Source organism: Heterodontus francisci, chromosome 32 (assembly GCF_036365525.1).
Source record: "Heterodontus francisci isolate sHetFra1 chromosome 32, sHetFra1.hap1, whole genome shotgun sequence".
Taxonomy (NCBI): domain Eukaryota; kingdom Metazoa; phylum Chordata; class Chondrichthyes; order Heterodontiformes; family Heterodontidae; genus Heterodontus; species Heterodontus francisci.
In genome coordinates this window covers 6,877,733-6,892,430 of record NC_090402.1, presented here as the reverse complement: position 1 = coordinate 6,892,430, position 14,698 = coordinate 6,877,733, and the positions used below count along the sequence as shown (strand labels likewise).

The window sequence follows — 14,698 nt, the reverse complement described above, 5'->3', positions numbered from 1 at the left end:
CAAATATAAAGAATTCATCCATTATTTGATATATGGCATCTGTGTGGTGGGGACTTCAGGAAGCACTTCTGATGAAGATGGTTGCAAATGCTTCAGCCTTGTCTTGTACATTCATGTGCTGGGTTCCGTCATCAGTGACAATGGGAATGTTCATGAAGCCTCCTCCTGAAGTCATTTAATTGTTCACTACCATTCATGACTGGATATGACAGGACTACCGAGCTTTGATCTGATACATTGATTGTTGGATTGCTTATATCTATCTATAGCCTACTGCTTCTGCTGTTTAGCATGCAAGTAGTCCTGTGTTGTAGCTTCACATCTCATTTTTAGCTACACCTGGTTCTGCACCTGACATGCTCTTCTACACTCCTTATTGAACCAGGGTTGGTTTCCTGGCTTGATAGTAATGGTAGAGTGAGGGACATTTGGGACCATGAGGTTACAGATTTCGATGGAATACAATTCTGCTGCTGTTGGTGGCCCACAGCGCCTTGTGGATACTCAGTTTCGAGCTGCTAGATCTGTTCTGAATTTATGGTGGTAGTGTAACATAATGGAGGGTCTCCACAAGGACAAGGTCACTCCGACCAATACTGTCATGGATTAATGCATCTGTGATAGGTAGATTAGTGAAGACGAGGTCAAGCAGGTTTTTACCTCATGTTGATTCTCTCACCACCTGCCCCAGGCCTAGTCTGGCAGACACGTCCTTTGGTACTACCGAGCCATTCTTGATGGACATTGAAGTCCTCACCCAGAGTATGTGTTGTGCCTTTGCTTTGCTCAGTGCTCCTTCCAAGTAGTGCTCAACATGAAGGAGAACTGATTTATCAGCTAATGGAGGGCAGTAGGTGATAACAAGCAGGAGGTTTCCTTGCTGATGTTTAATGTGATGCCATGAACCTTCATGGGGTCCAAAATCAATGTTGATGATTCACAGGGCCACACCCTCCCAACTGTATATCACTGCCACCACCTCCATTGAACCTGCTGGTGGGAAAGGACGTACCCGGGGATGGTGATGTGGGTGTCTGGGATATTGGCTGTAAGATCTGATTCTGTGAATATGACTATGTCAGGCTGTTGCTTGACTAGGATGCGGGACAGATCTCTCAATTTCGGCATTACTACCCAGATGGTCGTGAGGACTTTGCAGGGTTGACAGACAGTTGTACTTTTGTCATGACCAAATCCAGCGTCTAGGTCAATGCTGTGAGGTCTGTCTGATTTTAGTTTGCATTGTGGTTTTGACACAACTGAGGGGTTACTCGGTCATTTCAGAGGGTAGTTAAGAGTCAACCAGGATGCTATGGACCTGGAGTCATATATAAGCCAAAGCAGGTATAGTTTCCTTCCCTAAAGAACATTAGTGAACCAGTTGGCTTTTTAGGACAATTTGATGGTTTCACGGTCACAATTAAGGGTTCTAGCTTTTTTATTTCCAGATTTAGTTGATTAACTGCACTTAAATCCCCCAACTGCTGTGGTGAGACTTGAGCTCACGTCTCTGGATTATTGGTCCAAGCCTCTAGATCACCAGTCCAGTAACTTAACTACTATGCTACCCAAGTTACTTGTGAACAGTAAGACCGCTATGGAAGATAATATATACATTTTACTTAGTTACATCCCCATCAAACATACAAAACAGCTGTGATTATATATAAATATTTTTATTTCTTTACGAAAATAAGTAAAACAAATTGCGATTTCAACTCCGGTAGGACTTGGGCACCATGAGAAGTGTTGCAGCGAAATTCTCCTGTAGGAGTCTATCTATAATCAGGGCAACGAAGGTCTCTTCCGATTCTTCAAACTCTTTATCTGTAACATGTGGAGGCCAGATGTTGGGCTGAAATGACCAACCTGTTGAAAGACAAGAAAAAGATCCACATCATTTATGGAATGTAGACATATCAGAACTAAACTTGCAACATCAGCTGTACCTATGACAGGTAATGTGTTATAAAACAACAACTTGCATTTTTATAGCACCTTGAACATCCCAAGGCACTTCACAAGAGCATAATCAGAGAAAATCTGACACCGAGCTAAAGGAGGAGGCATTAGGACAGGTGACCAAATACTTGGTCGAAGAGGTAGATTTTCAGCAGTCTTAAAGGAGGACAGATAGGTGCAGAGCTTTAGGGAGACAATTTCCAGAGCTTAGGGCCTAGATTTCTGGAGGTACAGCTGCTAGCAGTGGGATGAAAGAAGTGGGGAGATGCACAAGAGGTCAGAGTTAGGGAAATGCAGAGATCTTGGAGGTTACAGAAATAGGCCATGGAGGGATTTACGAACATATGAATTAGGAGCAGGAGTAGGCCACTCAACCCCTTGAGCCTGCTCAGCCATTCAATAAGTTCAAGGCTGAACTGATTACTCCACATTTCCACCTACCCCTGATAACCTTCCACCCCCTTGTTCATCAAGAATCTATCTAACTCTGCCTTAAAAATTGAAAATGGGTATGGGAATTCTAAAAATAAAGGGACTGGTGGACTGGAAGCCAATAAGGAATTCAAGAGAGCACAGTGGTGTGGATGAATGGTGCGAGTTAGGGTATGGGCAGCAGAGTTTTGGATCAGCTCAAGTTTACAGAGGGTGAAAGTTGGAGGTCAGCCAGGAGAGTACTGGATAGTCACATCTGGAAGAAACAAAGGTGTGAATTTGATGGGCAATATTAGAGGTGGAAGTAAATGGTCTTGATGAAGAAAAGGATATGGCGTCAGAACTCAGCTCTGAGTCAAACAGGACAATGTTTGCAAACAATCTGGTTCAGCCAGAGACTGGTCAGGGAGGGAGAATTGGAGATTGGGAAAGAGAGTTTGTGGTGGGAGCTGAAGACAATGTTTAATAGATGAACAGTAGGCCATTCAGGCCTCAAGCATGATGATGATAGCTGATTTTATATTTCAACTGCATCTACTCACCCTTGTTTCCTAACCATCATTACCCTTGCCTAACAAAAACCTATTAATCTCAGTTTTAAAATTTTCAATTCACCCCACCCCCCCACCCCACCCCAATGGATTTTGGGGTGGGAGAGAGATCCAGATTTCCACTACCCTTTGTGCGAAGAAATACTTCTCGACATCACCCCTGAAAGGCCAAACTCTAATTTTGTGGTTCTGGGCTCCCCCGACTAGAGGAAATAGTTCCTCACTTTCTACCCTTTCACATCTTTTAATCATCTTTAAATTATAATATAATTGGCCAAAAGCTTAACTAGAACAGCAATATAAATACTTTGGCTATGAGCAGGTCAGAGGCTGGGTATTCTGCAACGGGTGACTCACCTCCTGACTGCCAAAGCCTTTCCACCACCTACAAGGCACAAATAAGGAGTGTGATAAAATTCTCTCCAGCCGCAACTCCAACAATACTCAAGAAACTCAACATCATGCAGGACAAAGCAGCCGGCTTGATCAGCACCCCATCCACCACCTTCAACATTCACTGCCTTTGCCATCGGCACACTGTGGCAGCAGTGTGTACAAGATGCACTGCAGCAACTTGCCAATCCTCCCAAACCCACAACTTCTACCACCTAGAAGGACAAGGGTAGCAGATGCATGGGAACACCACCCCCTGCAAGTTCCCCTCCAAGTCACACACCATCCTGACTTGGAAATATATTGCTGTTCCTTCGTGGTTGCTGGGTCAAAATCCTGGAACTCCCTCCCTATTTAGTACTGTGGGTGTACCTGCACCACATGGACTGCAGCGGTTCAAGAAGGCAGCTCACCACCACCTTCTCAAGGGCAATTAGGGATGGGCAATAAATACCAGTGACACCTATGAATAATATATAAATGCCAATTATAATCACGTTTTATCCAAGTGATATGCACAACTGATTAATTACATATGAAATTGAAAGGACTGCAACACAACTGTACATGTTGATAATGAAACTAACAGACAAACCTAAGTGGCTGTGACACCTGGGACAGGTTGCCACTGTCCACGAGTGTCCAGGGAACCAGGAGAATTGCTCGTCCGCCGGCCAGTGCCTGTGGACAGTGGCTTTCTTGAAAGTGAGCACCTGGAAGCGAAGCCCCTGTGGATTCTGGAAGAGTTGCACCGGGATCCTGCGCTCCCCGATCACCGTGTCGTTCCGCTGAGCTAAAGCCAGGGAGCTGGCCACGAACTTGAGATCCCGGCTGGCGGCCACCTCGAAACCGCACGACCTGCAGAGCAAGAGCTCATCTCGGGAGCCTTCCTCCTCCTGACTGGCGTTGTGGCCGCTCACGACAGAGACTGACACCAGCAACAAAGGCACCAACACCCGCCACATCCTCCAGGCCGCTTCCCTTAAAAACTCTTTAAAATTAAAAAAAGTTATTTCCACCCCCAAAATTATTTCCAACTTTCAATGATTTAAAATAAAGATATAAGCTCCTTCAGCCACTAAGTTTAATCTGAACCTTCCCCCACGTTATTACACAGAATTTTGCCTGAAATATGTATCTTTTTATTCCCCGCCCCTTTAACTGTAGCCTTCTTACAGCTGATATTTAAATATCCTACACAAGTGAGCGAAAGATGGATCACGCTGCATTTAGAGGTTCTTGGGACAGTTTCTACCCCCCTGCTGGCTGGAGGATTCCAATTCACTGAATGGTGCTGGGATAGAAACACGCGGCACAGAGGAAGGCCATTCGGCCCAAACTGAAATGGAGCAGCCATATAAATACTATGGTACAAGAGCAGGTCAGAGACTGGGAGTTCGGTGATGAGTAACTCACCTAACTCCCCAAAACCTGTCTACAAGGCACAAGTCAGGAGTGTGATGAAATACTCTCCACTTGCCTGGATGGGTGCAGCTCCAACAACATTCAAGAAGCTTGACACCATCCAGGACAAAGCAGCCCGCTTGATTGGCACCCCATCCATCACCTTCAACATTTACTCCCTTCACCACAGACGCACAGTGGCAGCAGTGTGTACCATCTACTAGATGCACTGCAGTAACTCACCAAGGCTCCTTAGACAGCACCTTCCAAACCTGCAAACTCTACCACCTAGAAGGACAAGGGCAGCAGATACCTGGGAACACCACCACCTACAAGTTGCCCTCCAAGCCACACACCATCCTGACTTGGAACTATATCGCCGTTCCTTCACCGTCGCTGGCTCAAAATCCTGGAACTCCCTTCCTAACAGCACTGTGGGTGTACCTTCCCCACATGGACTGCAGCAGTTCAAGCACCTCACTTCCACCTTCTCGAGGGCAATTAGGGATGGGCAATAAATGCTGGCCTAGCCAGCGACGCCCACATCCCCCAAGTGAATAAAAAAAACCTTTGTGTTAAAAGTCCCAAACTCCTCCAAGTAGCAATGGGTTGGATCTTCAAGACCTTTTCAAAAATCATTGTCCTCTTCGCTCAATTCTCTGAGAACTTACAAACTGGACGTCCATGAATAAGGCAATTCCTGGTGATCCTGCTGGAGTTCTACTTCTCCTCAAACTTCAACTTTCAAACCAGCTTCAAGTTCTCGCAGCCTTTCGCTGTATCAGGCCTCTGATACAAAATATACTTTATTCATCAAAATATACTTTATTCATAAAAATATGTAAAAATTACATTCCCAAACAGTTTAAAACAGCATCAAGTCAAAAAATACAAACAGTGCAAAGATGATCAGTTTCCTTCAATACAATCATGAGTTGCCTCACAACCCTTCCATTTCATTGTCATGCCATATACATTTTTACATTTACAGCACACAAAATTTTCCCGATACAGTTCGAGGGGTTTCCCATGGATCCAGCCCCTCAGTTCAGCTTGGTGGGGGGACCTTACACCCACTGTGGTCTTTCCCCATTGAGCCTTTGCTGTGGCTGCCCCAAGCTTTAGTGCGTCCCTCAGCACGTAGTCCTGGACCTTGGAATGTGCCAGTCTGCAACATTAGGTCTCTCTTGAGGCTGCAACCACTGGTTGTCTTCCTTACCACCTGCTCTGAGGCTGTAATCGCTGGGTTCCCCTCTGACAGTCTGTCTGCCTTCAGAAAATCTGTTACATTTACCTGACCTCAAAAATCAATAGCTTATTGTTCTGTTCCAATATGCAAAGTCTGGTTTCACAGAGCCACCTGTGCCTTCCATTGTTCCCAGATGTTAACAGCTGCTTGGTACATTTGCATCTTCAGAATCCCTGACCCCCTTGTTTTTTTAAATTCATTCATGGAATGTGGGCTTTGCTGGCCAGGCCAGCATTTATTGCCCATCCCTAATTGCCCTTGAGAAGGTGGTGGTGAGCTGCCTTCTTGAACCGCTGCAGTCCTTTTGGGGTAGGTATACCCACAGTGCTGTTAGGAAGGGAGTTCCAGGATTTTGACCCAGCTACGGTGAAGGAACGGCGATATAGTTCCAAGTCAGGATGGTGTGTGACTTGGAGGGGAACCTGCAGGTGGTGGTGTTCCCACGCATTTGCTGCCCTTGTCCTTCTAGTTGGCAGAGGTCGCGGATTTGGAAGATGCTGTCTAAGGAGCCTTGGTGCGTTGCTGCAGTGCATCTTGTAGGTGGTACACACTGCTGTCACTGTGCATCAGTAATGGAGGAAGTGAATGTTTGTGGATGGGGTGCCAAACGGGCTGCTTTGTCCTGGATGGCGTCGAGCTTCTTGAGTGTTGTTGGAGCTGCACCAATGCAGGCAAGTGGAGAGTATTCTATCACACTCCTGACTTGTGCCTTGAAGATGGTGGACAGACTTTGGGGAGTCAGGAGATGAGTTACTCGCCGCAGGATTCCCAGCCTCTGACCTGCTCTTGTAGCCACGGTATTTATATGGCTACTCCAGTTCAGTTTCTGGTCAATGGTAGCCCTTAGGATGTTAATAGTTTATAAACCGAAAGTATAGGAGGGCAAAACCCATTATTTTTCAGGTGTTACCCCTGAAGTCTCTTTTTTCCCCCCAAAAAAGTCTTTAATCTGTTTTGTCTTTTAGCAGAGTGGATGTGAGGTCACTTGACCTTTCAGACTCCATCTTAAACTTTTAAAAATCACAATTTTTAAAACATAATCATGTTCCAAATTCCAGTGTTCATAACACCTGATTATTGTTTCTAAAACCTCAGTCGCCACTGATGTTAAACTGACTGGACTGTAGTTACTAGGAATGTCCTCACACCCTTTCTTGAACAGGTGTGCCACATTTGCCACTCTCCAATAATCTGGCATCTCCCCTGTAACTAGGGAAGATTGGAAGATTATGGCAAGCCCTTCTGCTAATTTCTACCTCCACATCCCTTATCAACCTGAGATGTAAGCCATCCGGACCAAGTGACCTATCCACTCTAAGTACAGCCAGCTTTTTTAGTACATCCTGCCTATCAAATTTCCATTACCTTCACCATCTCTGCTTCTATCGATATTTTATGAGCATCCTTTTCCTTAGTAAACACCAATACAAAGTACTCATTAAGTATTCTAGCCTTCCCCTGCACCCCTGAGCATGTATCGCCCTCTTTGTCCCGAATAGGTCCCACCCCACCTCCTAATACCCACTTACTATTTACATGCCGGTAGAAGATTTTTGGGTTCCCTTTTATGTTAACTGCCATTTTATTCACATATTCTCGCTTTGCCAAACTTATTTTCCTCTTCACTTCCACTCTCAACTTATTGTATTTGGCCTGGTTGTCACTTGAAGAATTCACCTAACAGGCATCATACACCTTCTTTTTTATTTCATTATATTCTCTATCTCCCTCATCATCTTTCTCAATATGGCCCTAAAGAACTCTGTCCAAGCTAAAGTTGGCAATCCACAAGGAATAATATGAACTCACTGTTTAGGCTTACACATGAAGAATATTAATATTGGCAATATTCTTCTTCTTAGGCAGTCTCTCGGGATCGAGGACGACTTGCTTCCACTCTCTCTCGATGGGTGCTAAGATGGCTGAAAAGTCCAATGCATGATCTGCAGACTCTGCCACATGAGGGGCAGATGGTGCTTGAAGGGTCAGGTAAATGAGTAGCTCGGAGGTTTGTGCGCTCCTTCTGATGCCTCCACTTCGCCTCCACGTGTTCCCTATGAAATCCCTCAAGGTGTATTTGCCTTCCCAAATGAGCTTTCTCCATCTGGGATGGTCATGAGCCAGGGACTCCGACGAGTCAATGGGCCCAGCTTTGTGAACAGGACACATCGTTCGCATGCCTGACACCAGAATCCTGAAGCAGCTGTTCTACTCAGAGCTTGGTTGCAGCAGGAGACTCCCAGGAGGACAGTGGGAACGCTTCAGGGATGTCCTCAAAGCATCTCCATACTGGCAATAAAACAAGAGAGTGGCCAGTGCTCATGTAACTGTACTTAGGAGGAAACCCCAATCTGGGACTTGGGCACACCATCCTCCAACAATGCCACTGCCTCCCAGTATTATCCTGATTTTTCACATCACTGACAGGTTATTTGGATGAGACATTAAACTAAGGTCCTGTCTGTCCATTCAGGTAGATGTAAAAGATCCTAAGGCAGTCGAGTATATGAAGAAGACCAGGGGAGTTCTCCAGTGTCTTGGCCAACGTACCACTTAAACAGATTAATAGGCAATTTATCTCAACAATGTTTGTGGGATCTTGCTGCGTGCAAATTGGCTGCCATATTTGCCTGTGTAACAACAGTGGTAACACGTTAAAGATAACTCACTGGTCATGAAGAACATTAGGACATTATGAGGATGTGAATCATAAAGGTGCTATCTAAATGTAAGTTTCTTCTTTTTAAATGTAATTTGCAAAATTCCCTCCTATGTCAACTCCATTTGTCTTCAAGCTTTGAAAATTTCCTGAAAACCCTTGCACCTTGCTATTTTTCTCCTCACCTTGAAAAGCCTCCTTAAAACCTGCCTCTATGGCTGTGCTTTGGGTAGAACTCCCATCTCTTGACCAACCCCAAGATTTTGTGAAACACCTAGCAGCATTGCATGAGGTTAAGGATGCTCTATAAGTACAACATTGCTCTGTGGATCCAGACACATTTTAATTCCTTGCTCTAGAGAGGGAGAGATGCAACGTCTGGGGGGATGTTTGAGGAATTCTGCAATCTGTGGGCACTTCAGGGACTGAAGAGCATACTGGATGCCAGATGTAATTTTATCACTTAATTTTATGTTTCCATTGTTTTATGATTTAGTTCTCAATTAATTGTACTCCTCTAAAAAGAGGGGACTTCTGTTAGGTATTTCGTTTGATGACACCGGGGAAACCCTGTGTCTCTTGGGTGTTATTAAGAAAAAGCATTTTCGATCCTGGAAATGGGTCAGGACAATGACGTCACATTTCACCCTGAGAGGGGCGGGTGGATGACGTCAGCGCGAGTTGGGGCGATGACATCATCACGCAGCTGTGTCCCGCCTTCCTCATTCCATTGGTTGGCGGTGAGGTGATTGACAACACCCCATGGGGCCTCAATTGTCCAATGGACGGCCAGTTCAAGGTTCAAATCAGGGGCGGGTGCGGTGGCGGTTGTGTCGGTCTGGGTTTAAAAATATTTCAAAGAGCGCCCGCGGGTAAACGGCGAATTCCTGAAGGGAAGAAAGGCGGCGGGAATGACCGGATAACCGACGTCTGGGGGAAAAAAAGTAGCTGAGGGAAGATGGCGGGAGATAGCCAACAGGTCAGGAAAAGTCACCGGGTGGAAAGCGGATCCTTGGAGCGCTTCAGCTCCGGGAGGCGCGACTGGCGGCAGCGGACAGTCCCCGGTGCTCTATCCACACACATAACAGTCTCGGAGTGAGCCCCATTCAAATAAACAGTGGCTCAGTGGGCAGCACTCTCACCGCTCTGAATCAGAAGGTCCTGGGTTCGATGTCCGGCTCCAAACACCTGAGCACAAAATCCAGGTTGACGCTCCCAATGCAGTGCTGGGGGAGCGCCGCGCCGTCGGAGGAGCAGTCATTCAAATCAGACCTTAAACCAAAGTTCTATCTCTCCTCTTGGGTGGATGTTCAAGAAATAGCCACTATTTCAAAGAAGAATTGGGATTATGATAGAAGAGTGGTTATGTAACTGGATTTAGTAATCTAGAAGCCTGAACTAATGATCTGGAGACATAAGTTCAAATTCCATTATAGCAACTGGGGAACTTAAAAGCTAGTATCAGTAATGGTGGCTATGAAACTACTGGATTGTTGTAAAAACCCATCTGGTTTGTTAATGTCCTTTAGGAAAGGAAATCTGCTGTCCTTACCCAGTCTGGCCTATATGTATGACTCCAGACCCACAATGATGTAAGTGCCCTCTGATGTGGTCTAGCAAACTGTTGAGTTGTTGGGGATGGTCTTGCCCGTGACACATGTCCAGTGAATGCATTTTTTTTTTAAAAAGGGGGAGTTTTCCTTGGCCATGTGAGCCGCATGGAAGATGGCAGGATCCCCAAAGACACATTGTACAGCGAGCTCGCCACTGGTATCAGACCCACCGGCCGTCCATGTCTCCGCTATAAAGACGTCTGCAAACGCGACATGAAATCCTGTGACATTGATCACAAGTCGTGGGAGTCAGTTGCCAGCGTTCGCCAGAGCTGGCGGGCAGCCATAAAGACGGGGCTAAAATGTGGCGAGTCGAAGAGACTTAGTAGTTGGCAGGAAAAAAGACAGAGGCGCAAGGGGAGAGCCAACTGCAACAGCCCCGACAAACAAATTTCTCTGCAGCACCTGTGGAAAAGCCTGTCACTCTAGAATTGGCCTTTATAGCCACTCCAGGCGCTGCTTCACAAACCACTGACCACCTCCAGGCGCGTATCCATTGTCTCTCGAGATAAGGAGGCCCAAAAGAATTTATCCTTCAACCAACATCGCATTTTAAAGAATTATCTGGTCATTATCACATTGCTGTTAATGGGACCTTGCTGTGTGGAAATTGGCTGCTGCTATTCCTACATTACAACAGTGACTACAATTCAAAAGTATTTCATAGGCTGTAGAGTGCTTTAGGCTGTCCTGAGTCTCTGAAAGGTGCTAAAGAAATGCAAGTAAAAACAGAAAATGCTGGAAATACTTGGGTTTGGCAGCATCTGTGGAGAGTGAAAGAGTTAATGTTTCAGTTCAGTGACCTTTCAGAAGAAATGCAAGTGTTTGTTTACCCAGGTCTTACTGGGTCTGAGGGAAAAACATCCCAAGCTGCTTCACGATGAGTGTGGTGCTGTGACTGTTTAGGCCAAGTATCCAGATAAGCAAGTGATTTCAGGTGCCTGCTAAATCCTGTTTAGTACTGTGGAAAAAATACTATTGATTCAGTTTGGAAAGTGATTGAAATAATCAAATGTGCTGACCCAGAAAGCCAGCAAAGCTAAGCAAGAAAGGACAACTCACGCAAATACAGGATTAAATGCAGGCTAATATGTGGGAATGAGTTAGCTTGTTACATCAAATTTTAGAAGGGCATATGTTAATGTAACATGTAACAGTAAAGATGCAACAGTAATTGGAGTGTTAGGCTTTCAACAGTGGAATAAACACCAGTAACATTAGGAACATAGAAAAGTTAGGGACAGGAATAGGGCATTTAACCCCTCAGCCTGATCTGCCATTCAATTTGATCATTTACGTTATTCAAGTTGGTATTGAGAGTAAACTATCATGCTGGTTACTTTTAAGATATTAACTGTATAATAAATAGATTGTTGATTAATTGTTGTCAACTTTGGTTCAGTTGATAGCACTCTTGTCTGGGTTAGAAGGTTGTGTAAGAACTACACTGAGGTTGATCAAATAATCTAGCTAGCATTTGGGGCAGTACTGAGGTCATTTAGCTGCATTTTTCAGAGGTGCCCACTTTCAGATCAGATATATTAAATCAAGCCTGTTCAGCCAGATGCTAAAAATGTACTTGAAAGTCCTGCCTTCATTATTATTGTTACAGGTTCTGCAATAATTTACTGGATATGACCATTTGATTTGTTGTAATTATGAAAATCCATAACCATTAATTTCAATTTTTTTTAGAGCAATACTTACCAGCTGTTGATCAGCCAGAGGCTGGACCTGGCAGAGGGAGCTGACCTCTTGGACCCAGACATGCAGCAAAAACTTGATGGAGTGAAAGATCTGATTCGGCATGAAATACAAAAGGAGCTGAAAATCAAAGAGGGAACAGAGAACTTACGTAAGGTAACAGACAAAAAAAATCTGGCGCACGTGGAAAACATTTTGAAAACTTCCAATCGCAAGTTGGAACGCCTGCACTGGGAACTTCAGGAGCTGAATGCACGAATTGTTGTCACAGATAGGGACAATCGGGGAGGTGAGTGCAACTGGCTGCTAAGCCTTGGATAGGAGGATGTAACCCTTTCTGGGTAGTTAAAGCATTAGTTATATTACTGTACAAAACTGTGATTAAAATTCAATTTAGAGTTGGATTTGTTAAGGGCAGGTCATGTCTTGCTAACTTGATTGAATTTTTTGGTGAAGTAACAAGAAGGATTGATGAGGGTAGTGCAGTGGATGTGGTCTACATGGATTTTAGTAAGGCATTTGACAAGGTCCCACATGGCAGACTGATCAGAAAAATAAAAGCCCATGGGATACAGGGGAATGCGGCAAGTTGAATCCAAAATTGGCTCAGTGACAGGAAACAAAGGGTAATGTTTTTGGCGAATGGAAAGCAGTTTCCACTGGTGTTCCACGGGGCTCAGTGTTGGGTCCCTTGCTGTTTGTGGTGTATATATTAACGATTTGGACTTGAATGTGGGAGGCATGATTGGGAAATTTGCTGATGACACAAAGATTGGCCGTGTAGTTGATGATGAAGAGGATAGCTGAGACTCCAGAATGAAATCAATGGTTTGGTTGAGTGGGCGGAAAAGTGGCAAATGGACTTCAATCTGGAGAAGTGTGAGGTAGTGCATTTGGGGAGAGCAAACAAAGCAAGGGAATACACAATAAACGGGAGGATATTGAGAGGGGTAGAAGAAGTGAGACCTTGGCGTACATGTCCACAGGTCTCTGAAGGTGGCAGGACAGGTAGATAGAGTGGTGAAGAAGGCATATGGAATGCTTTCCTTTATTGGCCCAAGTATAGAATACAAAAGCAGGGATGTAATGCTGGAACTGTATAAAATTCTGGTTAGGCCAGAGCTGGAGTATTGCATACAGTTCTGGTCACCACATTACAGGAAGGACATAATTGCTCTGTAGAGAGTACAGAGATTTACAAGAATGTTGCCAGGGCTTGAAAGTTACAGCTATGAGGAAAGATTGGATCGGCTCGGGTTGTTTTCCTTTGAACAGAGGAGGCTGAGGGGTGGCTTAATTGAGTTGTACAAAATTATGAGGGGCCTAGATAGAGTAGACAGGAAGGATCAGTTTCCCCTGGCGGAGAGGTCAATTACCAGGGGGCACAGATTTAAGGTGATTGGTAGAAGGATTGGAGGGGACATGAGGAAAAACCAGAGGGTGGTGGGTGTCTGGAATTCACTGCCCGGATCAGTGGTGGAGGCAAAAACACTCAACTCATTTAAAAGGTACCTGGATGTGCACCTGAATTGCTATAACCTGCAAGGCTATGGACCAGGTGCTGGAAGGTGGGATTAGATTGGGTGGCTACTTTTTTTTGAGCTGGCGCAGCTATGATGGGCTGAATGGTCTCCTTTCTGCCGTAACCTTTCTGTGGTTCTAACTGTATGTTGCTCATGCCCAGTTTCACAGACAACTTGTTCGAATGCTTTTTATGTCCAGTGATGACTTCTTGATTCAATTGTTGATCTTTATGGGGGTTGCGAAATAAACTTTACTCTCTTGATAGCTGAGTGACTCGGTGTACCACCCAATGTGGTAAAGTTATACTGAAGTGTGATTCCTGGCATATGGTAAGTAATATGTTTCAATTGGGGCTTGATAAGGGTGCCACAGTTGGTCTCAGACCTTGAACTGGGAAGCAAAATAAAATTAGCAAGGATTCCTATTCCTGATCACTTTCCAATGCCACTTGCTGACAAGTGCCGACATATGCAGGTTAAAACAGGTTTGACTGTGAAGCCCCCAAGTTTTTTTTTCTGCAAACAACTTTTGACTTTAAGATAAAAAGCAAAATACTGCGGATGATGGAAATCTGAAACCCAAACAAGAAATGCTGGAAATACTCCACAGGTCTGGCAGCATCTGTGGAGAGAGAAGCAGAGTTAACGTTTCACGTCGGTGACCCTTCATCAGGACAGTTCTGATGAAGGGTCACAGACCTGAAACGTTAACTCTGCTTCTCTTGCCACAGATGCTGCCAGACCTGCTGAGTATTTATAGCATTTCTTGTTTGTGTTGCTGACTTTAGGATGTCACTACTCACCTGGGTGAGTTAATGGAGGGTGCCTACAGTTATGAAACTAAAAGCAAGCACCACTGGGAGCAGAGGATTTAAAAAAAAAAGGAGCAGGGAAACTACTCCGATGGCATATCTGACTGAGGTGAAACAGATGGATACTCCCAATAATTGGAGATAATTGTTGGAGATTAGGCTGTCATGAGGAAGAAAAATCACTGGGGTTGATTCGCGATGTTTTTGAAAGTTTGCTCCTCATACCTATCCTTCACTCGACAACATTCTCTGCATAGCTTATGCACCACATGAGATGTGCACTTCACCCCCACCGTATCTTAATTCGTAAAGCTTTAACAGCATAACTGAAACTCTCATGACTGTGATTCAACGGGGAAGGACAAGAGTACCCCTCCAACTTTTCTGCCACCCCCA

The 14,698-nt window shown here is 44.9% G+C and overlaps 2 protein-coding genes across 5 annotated transcripts in view; one reads left to right on the top strand and one right to left on the bottom strand.

Annotated features, from left to right (window-relative positions):
* Positions 1 to 1,660: 1,660 nt before the first annotated feature.
* si:ch211-51h9.7 (uncharacterized protein LOC558400 homolog) lies at positions 1,661 to 4,528 on the bottom strand. The gene is made up of 2 exons (XM_068011843.1): positions 3,934 to 4,528; positions 1,661 to 1,869 (listed from the first exon to the last, which is right to left on the bottom strand). Exons 1-2 carry the CDS (start codon positions 4,301 to 4,303, stop codon positions 1,715 to 1,717), a joined length of 525 nt encoding a protein of 174 aa, XP_067867944.1. The 5' UTR covers positions 4,304 to 4,528; the 3' UTR covers positions 1,661 to 1,714.
* Positions 4,529 to 9,471: 4,943 nt separating this feature from the next.
* LOC137347587 (serine/threonine-protein kinase N2-like) overlaps positions 9,472 to 14,698 on the top strand; it is a 40,099-nt gene continuing 34,872 nt past the window's right edge. Inside the window, exons 1-3 of one of the 4 annotated variants that reach the window (XM_068012110.1) lie at positions 9,472 to 9,629; positions 10,180 to 10,242; positions 11,959 to 12,256. In XM_068012110.1, coding sequence (XP_067868211.1) covers positions 12,031 to 12,256 — 226 coding nt within the window. In that variant the 5' untranslated portion in view covers positions 9,472 to 9,629; positions 10,180 to 10,242; positions 11,959 to 12,030. Of the gene's footprint in view, positions 9,630 to 10,179; positions 10,243 to 11,164; positions 11,201 to 11,958; positions 12,257 to 14,698 lie in introns of those variants that run through there. The other 3 variants (XM_068012109.1, XM_068012111.1, XM_068012112.1) reach the window with 3 other exon arrangements.